The 17,576-nt window shown below is 46.4% G+C and overlaps 2 protein-coding genes across 5 annotated transcripts in view; both read left to right on the forward strand.

Moving 5' to 3' along the window:
- Nucleotides 1–9,924, forward strand: part of UNC80 (unc-80 homolog, NALCN channel complex subunit) — a 131,196-nt gene extending 121,272 nt beyond the window's left edge. For all 3 annotated transcript variants that reach the window (XM_040604477.1, XM_040604479.1, XM_040604478.1), the window contains 4 exons: nucleotides 5,354–5,435; nucleotides 5,923–6,034; nucleotides 7,250–7,458; nucleotides 8,292–9,924. In XM_040604477.1, coding sequence (XP_040460411.1) covers nucleotides 5,354–5,435; nucleotides 5,923–6,034; nucleotides 7,250–7,458; nucleotides 8,292–8,558 — 670 coding nt within the window. In that variant the 3' untranslated portion in view covers nucleotides 8,559–9,924. The remainder of the gene's footprint in view (nucleotides 1–5,353; nucleotides 5,436–5,922; nucleotides 6,035–7,249; nucleotides 7,459–8,291) is intronic.
- Nucleotides 9,925–12,089: 2,165 nt separating this feature from the next.
- RPE (ribulose-5-phosphate-3-epimerase) lies at nucleotides 12,090–14,356 on the forward strand. Of its 2 annotated transcripts, none has more exons than XM_040605029.1 (6): nucleotides 12,090–12,273; nucleotides 12,415–12,494; nucleotides 12,575–12,714; nucleotides 12,968–13,102; nucleotides 13,270–13,356; nucleotides 13,798–14,356. In XM_040605029.1, exons 3-6 carry the CDS (start codon nucleotides 12,577–12,579, stop codon nucleotides 13,918–13,920), a joined length of 483 nt encoding a protein of 160 aa, XP_040460963.1. In that variant the 5' UTR covers nucleotides 12,090–12,273; nucleotides 12,415–12,494; nucleotides 12,575–12,576; the 3' UTR covers nucleotides 13,921–14,356. The 2 variants fall into 2 exon arrangements, with proteins under 2 accessions (XP_040460963.1, XP_040460962.1); XM_040605028.1 differs by having other exon boundaries at nucleotides 12,134–12,284.
- Nucleotides 14,357–17,576: the final 3,220 nt, after the last annotated feature.

A 17,576-nucleotide genomic window follows, 5' to 3' on the forward strand; every position in this document is an offset into this window, starting at 1 on the left:
GTGCTCGAGCCTCCCAACCCCTCACACCTTGCGAGGTCGGAGAGCTGTCACTAGTCCCAAGAGCATCTCTGTTTCCTTCCAGAAGAACATGGCTCCCTACATTGGCAACACAGAGGGTAACACTGGTTTGTTACTCTACCACATCGGCTGAAGATGTGGATACGTTGAGAGGCATTTGTGTGAATGGTTTCTATTTCTGTTAGTTTGGTTGTAGATGTCAGTAGTGGCTTTTTGGGGTGGGGACAGGCTGCTTTGTTCGTTTGTTCGTTCTCGGCTGACAAATGGAGGGTTTATCGTTGGTGGTGTCACTGAGATCATCCCATGAGTTGTGGTGTCCTCTGTGTGTGTGAATCCTGCTTTGGCAGATCAGTCTCTAATTGGTACTGCTGTGGAAGTGCCGTTAGGAAAAGACATGGGCTTCTTGTCAGAGGCAGGAATGTTGTTACCTGGTTTTGTGATACAGTAAAATGGATTGCTTGGTCGTCCGAGCATGTTTTGGGGCCTAAAGAGAACAGAAATTACTCAACCAAAGAAGTTAAGTGCTGTGTCTCACCTAGAGCTAAAAACTCACTACCGTTGAGGAGGATGACAAAGGAGAAGGTCTGCATCTGAGTTAAAGCCATAATGACCTGATACCAGGTTACATCAGTGTTTAATTTGAAATGTTTTGACCTTGCTAAGTGGGGAGGAGTCACTCCTAGTAATGGTGGTGAGGCTGAGGACTATGAGACAGCTAAGTCAACGGATGAGTTCAAATGTAATAATTTATTTTGAACCCTGAAATGTAATCAGCTGTACTGTGGGTTCCTTCTAATTTCTGTCACACTGGGGACCAGGACACTATCCTCCACCATGCTCTACGGTACAGAGATTTCCTTAGACAAAAAGGTTAACAGATGTACTTGGGAGTCAGTTCTCTTGAGGTTTATTATTCTTTTCAAGGAGCGGGCGCTAATGTCTGAGGGAGGGGCATCACGGCTGCAAAGCCTTAGAAAGAACAAAGACAGGGAAATACTGCAATTTTTTGTAAAAAGGCTAGTTTAGAGTTCTGTGAGGAAGAAAAGATATTTCAAGTGCATTGTTGAATGTGCAAATTGGATTCCTCCTCTAAAGGACAGAAGTAATAAAGCAGACATTGTGGGAGCCTGTTGTGCTGTGGGGTTCATGCGACAGTTAATGTGGTTTTATATCAGGAGTGTTAGTTTTGCATAAGGAAGACTCGAGTTTTTCTTAACTTTGATTTCAGCTGGAGCACGATGATAACTGTTTAGGATTCTCTTCTGCATTCCAAAGCTGATGCTTAGTCATAACTGACTTTATTTATATTTCTTTATAGAAATAAATCATATGGAGGCTAGACCCCTATGGAAGGTAGGAGCTTTAAATAAATTAAATAAATAGTGACAAACACAAAAAAGAATAAAGTTTCTTTCCCTTTGTTCTACGGCACTTAGAGCCATGTAGAAAAGCAGGGAAGACAGGAAGCGGGCAGCATTTAAGTGCTCAGAAGTAAACAGATAGCACAGGGTACAGGGCTGAGGAGCATATGTGTCTAGCATTGTGATTTGTTGTGGTTATAATCTGAGAGGAGAGGATATTTTCCCAAAGCAAAAAGGAAGAACAAGAAGTCACTGTAATGGAAATCTGTTGCACAAACACATTTCCCTTTAATGTTTGTCATTATGCCTACCTTAGCTTAATGGTGCCTAATGGGGAAAATCAGGGTGAGTTCACATTGCCAGGGCACGCACAGCAGATTTAACACTAGCTGGGCAAGGTAGCTGGGCAAGGATGTGTCTGGGAATACAAGAGCTGGAGTTCCTCTACATTTTAACCCGTTCTCCACTGGCCTTTGTCCACCAACCCTCTCACTCAGATGTCTTGGGACACAAAGTGTGTATGTTCTATCATAATGGTGTGGCAAGCATGTACACCTTTTTAAAGCGACATTTAAACTCCTTGCTTCCTTTGTCTCTGTTTTGCTTTCTTCTTTGTTCTTTCTTATTTTTCTTATATTTTTGGCTGCATGGTTTCTTGTAATTCGTGAGCATCACTTATTATAACTGCCAACCTGACAACATTTCTTTTAGCCCCCGCTGTGTGACTGCACTGGCTGTCATTTCTTGTAGTGCTGGCAACATGCTTCCAGGAAGTTGGTTTGGTTTGATCATTTGCTCACCTGTCTCTGCCCTAACTATGTAATGGGAGTAACACGAGTGTGAAGATACTCCTGACAGAGATACTCAGAGAGTGACAGAGCATCTTTGTGTGGGCAGGAAAAACTTATCTTTTGTTATTCCCAAAGTAATCTGGCTTATGTACTGCAGAAACCCCCTTCTTATTGATCACATTGCCACAGGAGGGAAACATACTGTCAGCTGAAATGGCATTTGATTCTGTGTTCCTCGGTTGGGTCCCACAGGCTGCCAGAAAAACAGTATACTGCTGGTCAGGTCTGGTAAACAAGGAGAGGCAGAATAGGAGGAGGGAGGGCTACACGGAGCCAGCAGTCTGCCTGCCACTCTAATTTTCACGGAAACAAGATCAGTAGTGCTGTTCTTCGATGTGAAAAGAAACCCTCAAACCCTCATGAAGTGAAAGGTTATATGTGAAAATTCAGCCACTCATCTGAAATTTTCGGTCTTTACAATTCTCTCTCTCTTGCCTTCTTCAGAATTTGGGGATAGAAGGCAAAGAGACAGCCACAGCAGAACTGTGCTGGTTTTGAGGGCAGCTCTGCAAAACTCAGCTGCTCTCGGGTCCACCATTTGCCTGCAATAGATATCTGCAATTTCAGCTCATAAGATCATTGCAAATTATACCAATTTGTGTAATGATTTGGTAAAGGAAACAAACATCCACCAGCTCACTAAACTCATTTCACTTATGATATAAGCCAGGCTGAAAATCCCAGACTCCAGCAGGAAGACACAAAGTCCAGCCTTTCTTTTGGTCACCCTATTGTTTGTCTTCAGTGCACATATTACTTCATGGGAATTGGGTTTTTCCTCATGTATAGCCTCTGTGCCCGCATGCAGTCCATGTACTCCCTTTTCCTAACAACTTTTTCAAAGCATTTTCATGATGCACGTGAAATGAGTTTGTTTCACCACTACGAACAGTGTTTCGTGCTGACCATAACTGTAGTCTTTCTGCTACAGATAGTTACGTCGCCTCACTCAGAGAACTAAGAATTACTGTTCCTTCATCAGAAATTGTAGCAGTATTCTCAAAAGCCAGTCCAATAGAAAACTATTTTTTCAAGACTTTCTTCAGCTAATTCCTACTTAATTCACATACTGGTGACTACTCTAAAAACTTCTTAAAATTCAGAGGGGTAAGTTTTTATGTAATCCTAGAGAAGATTAAGAAAGTCTACAAGCTGTAATTTCAGGTAGTCTGGATCACAGACCTAAAGGCTAATTTAAGTGCAGTCTCTTTGCATTAATAAGGAATGCTGTGTTGCTTCTGAACCTACCAGTCATGTGTGCTGCAGTCACTGTCTGGGTCAGGAATACCGTCCTACCAACAGGAAGTAACTATGAGACTCTGCTTATCCATAGGCGGGTGTTTGCATGATGTTTAGGATGCTTTGTGTGTAAATCATCTCAATACCCTACGTAAAAGCTGGAAAAGATGTTCCAGAGACTGGTGATCTCATTCAGAATTGCTGTCTGAGGGAGAAAAGGACTCAAACATATCTTGTTTGTCCTGGCTTTGAGTTTGCAGAAGCTTTTCCTTTTTTCCCAAACCACTGCAGCTGTGGTGAGATTGCTGAGGGCATGCCTAGGATTATTAGGCTGTGATCAGACAATCAGAGGAGAAACAGCTTCAGGGTCTTAAGCTGTCTCTCTCCTTGGCGTTGCCCATTGTCTCCCCAGTAGAGCTGGCAGAAACGCACGCGTATGGTTTAGTGCAAAGTGTGGCCATAGTTTACACTGGTAAGGCAGGGAGGAATAGGACTTTCAGGTCAGGTAACCCGACTGTGACCCAGAGCAGATCAGGAAGTTCTCATGTTCTGTTCCACCAAACCTTCTAAGGGCAAATAACTTCTGCCACACTAAAGAACGAGCTGTTCAGGAGACAGAACTTTTTAAACCTCTCCATAGACATCCTCCATGTCCTCAGGTTTGTCTTCTTCCTCCGCTCCTGTAAGGTCAAGAGATAAAACCTTCACTCTGTTGGTGGTACAGAGCAGCTCCAGGGAGATAAAAGGAAAACATCTAGAGAAAAGAATGTCGTTTTCCTTTAGATTAATGCAGGCCGAAGGCAAAATGGTTTGTAATACTGAATCGTCAACAATGCATACCAGATATAGCTGGAAGTTGCTTAAATAGGATGTGTGGCTTAGTGGATTCCAGTCTGCCCCAAATAAGCAGCTGCCTGGTTTAGAAGTCGTCCATCCTAAATGTTAGTTGCTGTTGTAACCATATTCCTCTCAGACGTAGTTCATTCAGATAAAATGTTTTGTGACCGCTGTCTGCTAAATGACCAATTTTTAACTGTTTGGAGGAGTACAGTGTTTTGATACAAACGAGGGGAGGGTGATATTTTTAAGTAGATTAAATGGTCAGTTGAATAGTAGAATGAGATTGTATGTAGCTGAGTATGTTTTATTGCTAAAGATTCTTTTACTGCAGATTTTCAGATATTTTGTGCCAAGATATTAAAAACTAAAAAGCTGTGTTTATGTATATATATAATATGTAATTTATGTTTACTTGTCTTTTTTGTTTGTTAGCCGCAAAAAGACTTAAGGCTGCAAGTGTTGAGTGCGGGGCCTTGTTCACATAACTCATGCATCCATTATGTGAATGGATCCTTTGTCACTTTGTGTTTGTTTTTTTTGTTTGTTGACTTAAATTGAAATTAAAACCAGATGACAAATTGGTGATGAGGCTGTGGAGTCTATTTGGGAGGAAAAAAAAAGTAGCTTTTACAATATTGTCCTTGAAAAAGGAAAGCAAATAAGAAAGCTTTTGAGCTAGGAAGCTGATATTCTTGCCTTAATTGATGTGGCAAAGGATGCAGAGAAGTGAGTGTTGCTCAGTGGGATGCATCAATCAATGACTGAAAACTGAAATCTGCAGTTATTTATATTTGGATGCTACCTGTGCGTGGCCAAGTCCTGAATGCCATGACTCCACCTCCCACCCTTTCCTAAGCCCCGGAAGCCACAACCCAACAGACACGTCCCCCCCATCCTTCAAAGACAGTGTTGCTCTTTGAAGTGATTGTGCCATTAGTGGTTGGTTTATTTATTTATTTATTTATTTTAGTCACAATTGCCAGGACACCTACTAGTTATATCGAGTGCTTCTGTGCTTGGCCTAATGCTGTCAACATCTAACAGGGTGGCAAGCGTGCAGAGTGAGCCAGGACAGCAGAACCTTCTTCTGCAGCAGCCCCTGGGGCGGAAGAGAGGCTTACGGCAGGTGAGAACATGGGGAGCGAACAAGCCTTCTCTCCTGCTGTTTGAGTTGGCTTGGTTTTTCTCATCTGTTTCAAAACGATTTGTGGTTGTGACATGTCCCTTTTACCTGATTTGTGATATACTAGCACAGCCCACTGAGTTAGTGGGAACCGTAGCACAAGTTGGAGCTGTAAGACCTGACAAATCCGTAAGGGAGGAGGTGCACGTTCTTTTGAATTCCCCAATCTCTTCCTCTGCAGGCTTTTTGTTTTGTTTTAAACAAACACAGTCTGCATTGTATCACATACAGTACTGAAACTGAATAGGCACAAACTGCAGAAGCTCATATGAAGAAGATGTCTGAGCCATGGAAACCTTAAAACATGTATCTGCTAAAAGTAGAGGGAATGGACATTTAGAGGAATAGACAATGACGATCTGTTCTCCTTACAGAGAAATTGCGTAACGTGTGAACATACATCAGCCTAACTCTTTCTTCCAACTTTCAGCTTCGGCGACCACTGCTGTCACGTCAGAAAACTCAAACCGAACCTCGTAGCCGTCACGGAGCTCGACTTTCAACCACGAGGCGGAGCATCCAGCCAAAACCAAAACCTGGCGGTAGGGCAGCGCTGCATTTCCAGAACCAGCACTTCATATTTGAAAGCAGAAAATACTATGTCATTGTTTCAGCTGAAATTTGAGTTAGTATGTTGTTAGTAGCCTATATTTAAGTGAAGTCCTCACAGTTTTATCCTTTTTCCTACTAAGTGGATATCCTATCAGAAAATCACTCAAAACACTTTGATCATTTCTCCAAAGGCTTTCAAGGTAGAACTGCACATGGACAGTGAATTACGATGTCTCCTAGAGGTGTATAGAGTTGAATAGATATAGAAATGAATAGCTATAATAGAATCCTCTATTCAGGATGCCTTGTCCGCAACCTCCAGATGTGCAAAACCTGAAGCTGCTGTAGAGAGTAACAGAAAGAAGGAAATTTCCCATCATTTGTAAGCAGTGCAGAGTTTTAAAGGTTGCATATGGAAATGAAAATAGGACTGTTCTAGTCCATGCCGTATGTTTCCAGGAGTCAGCAGTGCCAAGCAGAGCAGGAGTTTGTATTCCGTACCATCTGAAGCCAGCAGTTAACTTTGGAGGAAACACCTGGCAGAGCAAAGGTTGACTTTCTGGGTTTCTAACCACCCAGCCAGGACTGTGCTGGGGCAACAGCACTGCTGGAGATGTCTGAAACATAAAAATTGATCCCAAATAAGTAAAAGTAGGAGCAGGGGTATCGGGTTTACTGTGACATTTCAGTCTAGCTCTCTTCAACCTGTGCTGGTCTGTTATTCCCAAATAGTGGACTTAGTCTGCAGGAATGGGGGGCAATCAGCTGTCCTATTTCTTTTCTCAGATTTCCTGCAAAACCTTGGGCAATTCCCTTATATATTTGCATTTCCTTTTGCCCTTTGCATCTCCATATTTCCTTTCCTGGTTGAAGGCAAAAATGACTAACTCGCATGGGAATTCAATCCAGTATGTTCTGCTGGGATGGAAAGATGTTATGGGTGGCATTTATCTCACCAAGTCATGACAAGGATAGGTAGGGTGAGTCTTCTTCAGGAGATCCCCGACTCTTGCTGCTGCTTTAGAGGAAGCCCAGGGTAAAAGGCTTTAGACTGGACTCCAATTAGACAGCTTATAAAGATGGAATGAATCATGAATCCTGCCTTCGTTGTTAAACCTCCAGAGATTCTCTTCTTTTTTTGTTGTGTTTTCCTTCCCAATTTGTAGCATTTTAATATTAAATTTTCTGGGCTTTGTACCCTTCAGCGGAGCAGAAGCGGTCGGTGACTTTCACTGAAGCCCAGCCTGAGGCAACAACAGCCTCCTCAGGGGACCCGTCCTCGGCTCCAGCAGCCCCGCAGCAGGGCTGCAGCCACAGCAGCCCCCAGGCGAGCAAGCAGGAACCGCTCAGCAAACCTGTGCTGACTTCCTCACCTGCCATCGTTGTAGCTGATCTCCACAGCCAGACCGCTCAGGTAACGTGATTGATGATTTTATCATTTGTGTCTACCTGCTGCTTCATCACAGTTGCAGGGCAAATTTACAGGGAAATGCCCGATGCATTACAGCACTGTAACGAACGCTGACAGGTGGGTGAAGACATCTATTCTTTAGGCTGAGTTTGCTGTCGACACCTTCCTTTTGCAAACCGTTCACTTCTCGATCTATGCAATGATTCTTAATTTGCAAATATATTCCCTGCATCTTCTTTTCCATCTTCCCATCACATATAGTTGTCCTTCTGGGCCTGCTCACCAGTGCAAATTTTCATCAATGGGTTTTTACAGCTTGCTCGCTGAGACATGCATCCTTAAGGAGCAACTCCCTCCAAACCTCAGGACTGCTCTGGCAAAGGCACCACATTCCAAAAGAAATTGTTTGTCTAACCTTTTCCTGTGTTGGACACCACTGAGGACAGTGCAGGGACAGTCACAGTCATCCCTTCAACACGTCAGTGACATTGAGCTCACTTTCATACACCCACATATCTAGTGTCTTTTGGGGGTGTTGTCCTTTGCCATGAACAAATGAAAGACAACCGTCTTGAAAATACACTTAAAAAACTGAAATGAGGATGTGTTAACGACTGAAATCAGATAACCTTTCTGATCATTGCTGCAAATTTGATTCACCAGCAAAAATATATCATTGGGGCAATATATTCTGCAATTATACTCTGCAAGTGCCTGGCCCTTTATGGTAAACAGTATTTCCAAATGAGAAAATATTTTATTGATGTTCCCTCGCTTTTTCCCCCCTCTCCCTCCCACTTCCTCTGAGCCTGATCACTGGCTCTCCTCAATTGCAGAGTGAGGCACTTTCTGCTGAGGAGAAGGAAAAAGAGGAGGGCTTGGAGTCCTGGCCAACAACAGCACAAAGCACCCCACCCACCCAGCTCTCTGACACCGACGACTACGCTGGCCTTGAGACCACAAGCTTGCTGCAGCATGGGGACACTGTCCTTCACATCAGTGAGGACAACGGGATGGAGAACCCCTTGCTGGCCACTCACTTCAGCTTCACGCACGTGGAGCTTGGGGAGACTGACGTTGACCTAGATGAATCTCATGTTTAACTCTTGGGGAAGTGCAGGAGTGGGAGTAGAAAAAGAAAGTGTGCCTTCTCCTTGGAGTTCCCTGCTAACTAGTAACTAATTAAACAAGAGCACTTTATTATCTGAAAACAGCCAGTTGCTACAGACTGGTACATTTCTGTTTGTGAAATCTATTTCAGTTCAGGGCAAGACGGCAGGAACAGAGAATTTGTACAAAATTCTCAGGGTAGGGGTGTGTGGGCAAATCTGTGGTCCATAAAACCTTGATCTGGCAGCCATGTGCTGTGATCAGCAGCCTTGTTGGGTAAGTGGGCTCTTGTACTGTCTGAGACGGAGCAGAGAAGCCTCTTTTGAGATTGTGCCCAAGATTTATTTTTGTAGTAGTTTTGAGAGGAGGGCTATATAGTAGCTGAATCCAAGGCTCTTACACCTTGGTACCGACAGTGAAAACACTGACAAAAAGTACCCGTCTAAAGCTTGATTTTCACAAGCCTGGAACCATCGTTTCTAACTTGCAGAGCAATGAGAAGCACCATGGAGCAATTAGACCTTTTTCTTTTTTTTTTTTTTTTTTGGTTTTGTTTTGGTTTTGGGCACTGCAGACTGTAGTTGAATTTACTTTTGTCTGTTGGTTTCATTCCACTCTGTAAGATACTGCCCTTGTGCTACAAAAATATTTGCTCTGTAAAACTAAATACAGTACATACCATTAAGAAGGAATGCACGTGCTGTGCTCCGATATAGATGGGCAGGGGGTGAGTGGTCTGCAGATGGTATACATAGTCCATGCTCCCCTGCTTAAATGTACCCAGTAATTCATCTCCACAGCTTAAAAAAAACCCCAAAAAACCGCATCTGGAATGCATGGACCTTCTGGTACCTAGCAACTGCTCCACTGATGCTGTCGTATGTACTCACATATAGGGATTTAGAGTAAATATTTATATATGGTATTTTCATGTTGCTATATATAAAAATATAAATATATATGTACATTGTAAACAAAGATGGATATTGCAGGGCAGAAACTTGATGAAAGAATCTATTTTTGGCATGTTGAGATTGTATTTAAAAAGGTTCCATTTTATGTACGTAATGTTCACGGCTGCAAGTATTAGAGAGAGAGAGATATATGTGACATTTATACGTAGGTGGAGATCCCCATGGGGGATCGGCTGAAGTCACAGCCGAGTTATGTGCTATGCTGCAGCATCACGGAATTACACTGAAATGTGAATTTAGCCATTAGCTTCTTACGGGCAAACTGCAAAACAGCTGTGAAACAAACCATGAAATCATAAGCAACGCCCAAAGTTACCCTGTGCTTTGGGAATCATATACTGCCTTTTTCAGCTTGCACTAGAAGAATACAGTTTATAATCATGGCGTTATTGTGCAGAGGAAAATGTTTTAGATCATCCTGAGAGTCTGTAAAATGTGCTAATTACCAGTTTGTCTCCCGAGGGCTTGTAATTTGGACACACACAGCATAAAACCGCCTTACTGAGGAGACAGAATGATATCCTCCTACCCATCTCCAAAGAAAGGACTGGCATCTCTCTTCAGCAGCTCTGAAACAGCTGTTTAAAACCCTGCCATGCAAACGGCTGCCTCACTGCTGTAGTGCAGCATGCAGTTTCTACTGTTGCGTGGAAAATTAACCGTACACCTGACAGCAGGTTTCAGCCCACTGAAACCCAAGCAGCCTTCAGGCCGTGCTGTCTGGTGTTTGCCAAACGCTCAAATTTGACAGGAGCTGGGCGCACCAGTCTGAGGAGGGAATTCAACCTGTTAAACCTCTGAAGACAGCAAAAGCCATCCCTCTCCCGGGGCCCTGGGTGCTGGGCATGCTCTGCTACCCCTGCATTGGTGAGAGGTGGACACCTTCAGCACCTCTGGGGAAAAGCAGGGCTGAAAAGGCAACTACTTTTATAGTGCACCACCTGTATCACCATAGGGGTGTGTATATACATATACACACACACACACATTTAATGCAACTTTAAAGTGTACATGGCTTTTGCAAGAGCGATGGTTAGGTGAAGATGGCAATGTCTCAGTGTGTGTCCTGAATGACAAACTGCTTACTCTGCTGACCAAAACATGCTGTACTGCTTCATATCTCCTCAGCGCACTGGAGCCAGCACCAGCTACCAGTAGGAGGCTGCTTTGGATTAGCTCCTAGCTTGGAGGTCACTCAAAGAATTGCAAAATTCCAGATGCTAAGTTTTATTATTAAGTGATGCACAAATGAGAAAAAACCCTACAGCTTCACTTTCAAATCCCAAGGTAGGCTGGGTTACTGGTAGTTGGGTGCGGGAGGAGAGTTTTAGACCTGAGCTGAGTAAACCGCTGGGACACCACACATAGAGAATTCATGGTGCGTTTTATAGTGACCTTTTCTGCTGAAAATGAGGAGGCATCTTCCTTAATGAAAGGTAGATGCCTCACCACAGTACTCCACTCTAACAATGACAATATAACTGTGATTTACTTCATTTAATTCAGTATGTATGATAAATGTTTCCATTCAGGTTTCCCACTGTCACCGGTGAATCCACAGTAGTAAGCCATAGCAAGGACTAAACCGCCTCTTTTTAACGTCTACCCTGCTAGAAATCAATGCTGCTTATAAATGATGTAACCCGTAACTTAGTTTTATTCAGGCGGCCAGGAAGATGGCTTTGATTTTTGTTGGGTGACTGTGGAGAGATGGAACAGACAGGCAGACCAGTCAGTCTGTTTTCTCATGTTTTACTTGCACATCGGTCGCACTTGATACTGTCCTAATGAGGTGCATTTGACGTACTTGGCTGGTTTTGTGCTTTCCTCCCGTATCTCTGTTAACAGAACTGGTGTATTTCTGCTGTGAAGACAAATGATGCTGCTTAAATAGTGTTAAGAGGCCTTAAGTGCATGTCACGTTCAACAAATGTCCAGGCTGTACAAGTCTTGTCAGCGTGTCGGTCCGTCCCATCGCCTCAGCTTTTTACGCAAATGTTGTCCCGAGTACTAAATACAGAGGAGTGACGGCAAAAGGAGAGTTCTGTGTCTAAGCCTCTTGCGCAACACTGGGTCGGTCTCTCTTTCTAAAGGGCTTTGATACGCTGCTATTTAAGGCTATTTTGTTCGCAGGTACAGCCAGCGCTGTTCAAACGCACCCCTCTGCTCCTGGTCGGTGCCTTACCAGCACCCACCGGCCCCAGCCCACGCCTGGGGTGCCACCGGGGCCTGTGCCCGCGCCCGGCAGGGCCCGCAGCGGCCCGTGAAGGGTCTCGAGGGGAACGAAATACAGTGTCGGGGATTTTTTTTACAAAAACCCAACTCTAGCGCTGGGCCACAGAGCCTGCAGCTCCCCCGGAGCCGCGGGGCCGGCCAGGCCGGGCCTCGGTGCTAGCGGCGGGCGGCACCCCCGCGCCCCTCACGGCCTCCCCGCGCCACCTGCCCCCTCAGCGCGGCGCGGCCGGGTCACCGGCCGCCGCTCTCCCCCCACCCAGCCCCGGGGCCCGCCGCGGCCCAAGATGGCGGCGGGCGGGTTGCGGCGCGTTGCGGCGGGGCGGGGGCGCGCGCCCCTCCCGGCAGGCCGCGCGGCGGCGCAGGCGCGGGACGGCGGCGGGCGGCGGCGATGGCGTCGGGGTGCCGGATCGGGCCGTCCATCCTCAACAGCGACCTGGCGGCGCTGGGCGCCGAGTGCAGCCGCATGCTGGACTGCGGCGCCGACTACCTGCACCTGGATGTAATGGACGGGTAACGGCCGGGGGCGGGCGGGGCCGGGCCGGGGGCGCGGGGGGCGGCCGGCCCGAGGGTGCGGGCGGCCCCGGCCCCCCCCGGGCGGGCGTAACCGGCGGGCGGGCGGGTCTCTCTCTTGGGCCCCAAGACACTTCGTCCCGAACATCACCTTCGGCCACCCCGTCGTGGAGAGCCTGCGCAAGCAGCTGGGCCAGGAGCCTTTCTTCGGTAAGGGGGGCCCGGCGGGGGGCGGGGGGCCCGGGCCTGGCAGCCCCCCCCGCCCCGCTGACGGCCGCCCCCGCCCCCAGACATGCACATGATGGTCGCCAGGCCGGAGCAGTGGGTGAAGCCGATGGCTGTCGCCGGCGCCAACCAGTACACCTTTCACCTGGAAGCGACAGACAATCCCGGGGCGCTGATAAAGGACATTCGGGAGAACGGGATGAAGGTGAGGGGAGCGCGGGCTCGGCGCGGGAAACCCGCCGTCCTGGCTTCGGGCGCGCAGGGCTCGGCCCCAGCCCTCTGTGCCTGCCGTCGGGCCTCTGCTTTGGCCCAGAAGGTCAGGAATCTTCACCTGGAGTGGGCTGCTGCTACGGCACTCGCCCAGGCACATAACTGCTTTCCTGGGCGCCTGTACTGAGCTCCCGCCGAGGTTGCTGTCATCGTAAGGTGCACTTGGATTTGTCTCTCCTCTCCTGCAGGTTGGCCTGGCGATCAAGCCTTGTACGACGGTTGAACACTTGGCACCTTGGGCCAATCAGATAGACATGGCTTTGGTGATGACGGTAGAGCCTGGATTCGGAGGGCAGAAATTTATGGAAGATATGATGCCAAAGGTAAACTAGATTTCTCTTTCCTTAATTGTTGAGAGTTTAAAGCTCATTAACGGGATAGAGCGTAGCTATGAAGTTAATAAATCTTGTCTGGGCCTGTGAGAAGGTAAACGTAACTGTAGCAGCTGAGTGTGGATCTCGGTGCCAGCTGTTCTTACGCTGTTTCTCAGGTTCAGTGGCTGAGGACGCAGTTTCCCTCATTGGATATTGAAGTGGATGGAGGAGTTGGGCCTGACACCATCCATAAGTGCGCAGAGGTAAGAGGCTGAAGCGGAGCAGCACTCTCGGTCGCTGTGCAAAGAGACTTAATTGTCCCTTGGAAAATAAAGCTGAGGAGGAATTGCGTTTTGACTGTTAGTTTTTGGAGGGAACAGTAAAGCACGCTTAATAACAAGATCCACTTGAGGTTTATTCTTGTGCCTTTTTTAATAGTGGCTCTAGAAGCCTCCCTTAAGCCAGAAGAGTTGTGTGTTTCTTGTATGTTCAGGTAGAAATTTCCTATTTGGGGAAGAGCTGTCTTTTCTGAACTTGATTTGTGGTTGTAGTTAGAGGTATGTTACCAGTGTCCCACAAGAAGCGCTCTGTTTGCCCACCAGCCTAGAATTCACCACCTCCTTACATACTTCACAGCAAGAAAAAACTCTTTGTAACAAGTGGATCTGTTCTGTGTTACTGAGTGGGTGTTTAATGTCTTTCAGGCAGGTGCAAATATGATTGTATCTGGCAGTGCTATTATGAAGAGCGCAGATCCAAGATCTGTGATCAATCTTCTGAGGAATGTGTGTTCAGAAGCAGCTCAGAAGCGTTGTCTGGATCGATGAGACCTACCCAAGCAGTGTTCAAGAAGGCTCTGTGCGTGCAGGAGAACCCTTGTTTCTCATGTGTAAGGGAGGGCTGGATGAACATTAATTATGGAAACTTGTTGCTGCTGAACAGAGGAATTGTTCCTTCACTGCAATGAAGCAAGCAGCAGTGGAAAAACATTCTGGCTGTCTTTCAAGGTTGGAAATGCAATGGTTTGAACCTGTCTTGATTCTGTGGAGGCTAATTTTATGGCACAACCTATAACGCTGATGGGACCGAACTAAACTTCAGTCAGTTGTTTTTTTGCTTGCTAGAAGAGTGTAGCATCACCACAAGCAATCTCTCTTGTGGAGGACTCTAATCAAACTGCCTTCTGCTGTCTGTATCTTGTCATTTGATCTGTGCATTCCTACAAAACTTTTCCACTGTCTGCATTAAACACCCCTCCCTTGGTGTGGTAAGTCTCCTTTAAGCTGACTGTCAAAAACAAGTGGTTTGGGGAGTAAGTTTGGGAAAAATGCAGTTTAAGAGGGCTAAAAAATCCCACGGATGCTAGAAATGTTCCTGTTTTGCTTTTCCTGCATTGAAGTACTTGACCTGTGTAAGCCAAGCATCAGACGAGTCCGTGCAACATCTGTACCCAGCCACAGAATGGGAAATAACTGGCTATTTGAAAGGTAAATGAGAAGGTAAGACAGCTGTGTCTGAAATACCTGGAAGTGGTGGGATTCCATGCAAGAATATTGCTTTAAAACCCTACGTAGTTTAAAAAACTTTATCTCGACCCACAGCCTTCTCAGTTCGTAGGTGTGCTTGGGCAAACGATTAAGATAGCGACACACAGGGGCGTTGTCTGCTGAAGAGATTTCAGTGTATGCAGTTTGAACTGCGCTGTGTGGAGATGGCTCTGTAGAAGGGCTTAATGCTCCTTTTAGTTAGGAAGCCAAATAGTTCTCATACCTTCAGTTTGCTCGGGTTGACTTCACAGCCTGGCCTGTTTGGGCACGTGAAGGCTGGGGTTACAACCCAGTAGAGGAAGACCTGAGCAGGTCATTTTAGATAGACCTGCCTCCCATGGCTCTAATTAGTATTGCCGACTCCTGTAATATTTCATGGTATTCCGCATGGTATTTTTCCCTTTAAGTTGTAATTACAGAAGGGTTGCAAACAGTCTGCTGCCCCAGGGGAAGAGGCCAGAAGCTCCCCAGCTGCAGCCAGTCCATTTCCACAAGGCCAAAGTCAAATCTGTTGTCCTTGCAGCAAAGCTGGGCACGTGTCACCTACCAAACGCTGAGGCACTCTCTTCCATGCCCAGACCGCGTGGTGTCCTACAGGGGGGCCTCTGCTCGGTGGCTGTGGAAGGAGATGGCTGCAGTGCAGTGTGGGTCACTGCCACTGTTCAGCAGAAGCCAGGGCTAGTTCAAACAATCCAGACAGGCATCTGAAATGGCTTTACTGCTTTTTCCTGGGTGGTTAATTGTTGTTTAGGTAAACAAATGTGTTTGCTTCCTGTTTCCACTTGCAACTCATTTGAGACCTAGCAGAAGAAAAATGGAGTCATCTGGACCAGACATCTTTCAGAAGAGGTTTGCCAAAAGAAAGCTTGGCTAGGGAGGGTCATAGGCTGTATGGCTCTCAGGTGTGTTAAAGCAGCTTGTTCATACTTCTGGGAAGAACCTGTGTAGGGTCTAATACAGTGTGCGTAGAGAAACCGTTGCGGCTCTGGTATCTAAGATGCAGGCCAAGCAGCCACAAATGGGCTATGAAATGTTAGTTTAGGATTTGGAAGTGTGGCCTTTCATGCTATTGAAAGCAGTAGGATAACAGCTGTAGTATCCTTGCCTCCTACAGTTGACCATAAGCTGGTTTGAAAGGGTAATCAAACTATTTTTACCACAGACACCCCTTTTTTTTTTTTTTTTTTGGATTAATTTTGTGGGGAACAGGTATCCCAAAGCCACGGTAGCTAATTGATGGTACTGTGCCTATTTCAGAGCACAGAGCCGTAAGGGTATGGTTTCTTTCAGAGGCTGTAGTCACTTTGTCATTGTTTTAGGTCTGGTTTGTACTTCCATTGACTCTTGAGTTAGGAGTGTTGTGGGAGAGAGAAATTACACACACAGTAAAACTACTCAATTGCTTCTTTTTGTCTAAATCCCACCCAGGGTTTATGGAGCTGGCTACTGCTGCAGCAGCTTTTTACACATCTAAGGTTAATTTTTTTTTTAGTGACCACAGAGCATCCATGGAAGTAACAGTTCTTTTAGTGCCTAAGACTTCCAGTTTCTTGCCTCTGTCTATTAACAGAAGTTACCTCTTAGGGTCTACTTAGGGCTGTCCTCCCGTGCTCAGTAACGTAACCCCATAGTGGAAGCACCATAGCCGGCAGGACTTGAACTGAGCACTGACAGGAAAACCGGGAGCTCCTTGTGTGGTATCCACAGGGCCAAACAAACCCCAGGACCGTTAGATGTTGCAATTCTCTGATAAAGCAAAGTTTCAGCAACAAGGGAGGGCACACTCTAGTGATACTGAGTCACATGGTCTGGAGCAGTCCAGGGTGATCTGACAGTGCAAAGGCTCTGCCTGCACTGGAAAACAGGATAAAAGGAACTCTGAAATAGTGGAGTGAGGCTGGGCTTGGACATGTGCTCCACAGGGTGGTACAGTGCACAACCCTGTGCAAGATAAAAAACTGCAGTAGACACACACAGAGCTTAATTTTAATAGGGCTTATAAGTTTGTATTTGTACTTACATTCCATTAAGGTCCTGGATGCAGAGATGATGTGTTTAAACCTCACAGCAGCAGGGAACAGAACATAGGTGGCCTTAAAAAATGTCTTCATTGAAAATGGTAAACAAGTTCAAGGGAAATGACTTGCTTTGTGAAGCTGCAACACCCCAGTTTCGGGGGGGGGCGGGCTCACTGCCTTAGATTTAAACTGGTATTTCACAGGCAGCCTTTGTAATACCTTTTGCCAGAACATCAGGAGCAGCGCTGACAGCTGTTTTCATAGCTTAATAGCCAAAAGAGAAATGGGTTGGGGTTTCCCCCCACCCTGTTTAAAATTTTAGAAAGGAAAGGAGACAAGCAGGGGTTTCTTACACATTTTTATGGTTTCAAGCATGAGCCTGGCTCTGAGCGCTCAGCCTGTTCCCATCACCAGCAGCTTCCTCATGACACCAACGTTCATGCAAAACTGAACTGTCTGGAGGTGGGAGTCCAGCCCTGCAGGGAAAAGGGCTGCAGGCAACAGAGTACTTGTGCTGCATGCGGGACAGGGAAAGACAAAAGGAGGGGGCTGCTGCTGTGACTGGGTTCAGTTAAGCAAGTTTGATAGCCTGTCCCAGTAGTGAAAGGGGGTTACTGAAATATCAGGTGTATAGATGGCTGGAGCAAAGACGCACAGGGTAGAAACAGAGGGCAGGGCACAGCACCTGGTCTGCTCCAAGAAGGTGTCAAATTATTAGAGGTGCTGTGGGCGAGCAGCACAGCCCAGGGCTTCCCAAAAAGCATCTCGCTTGACCTGCGCTGTGTTCCCCATCTGCCCCTGCCAGGTGAAGGGCTGCGGGAGGTAGGCAGGCGACGTGAGAAAAGCAAGTGGAGCCTGTTCTTGGTCACCCCTGCCCACTGGCCTTTGCCTGCCACACTTGCATGTGCTCTCATCTGA

This window comes from Falco naumanni, chromosome 8 (genome assembly GCF_017639655.2).
Source record: "Falco naumanni isolate bFalNau1 chromosome 8, bFalNau1.pat, whole genome shotgun sequence".
NCBI classification, from domain to species: domain Eukaryota; kingdom Metazoa; phylum Chordata; class Aves; order Falconiformes; family Falconidae; genus Falco; species Falco naumanni.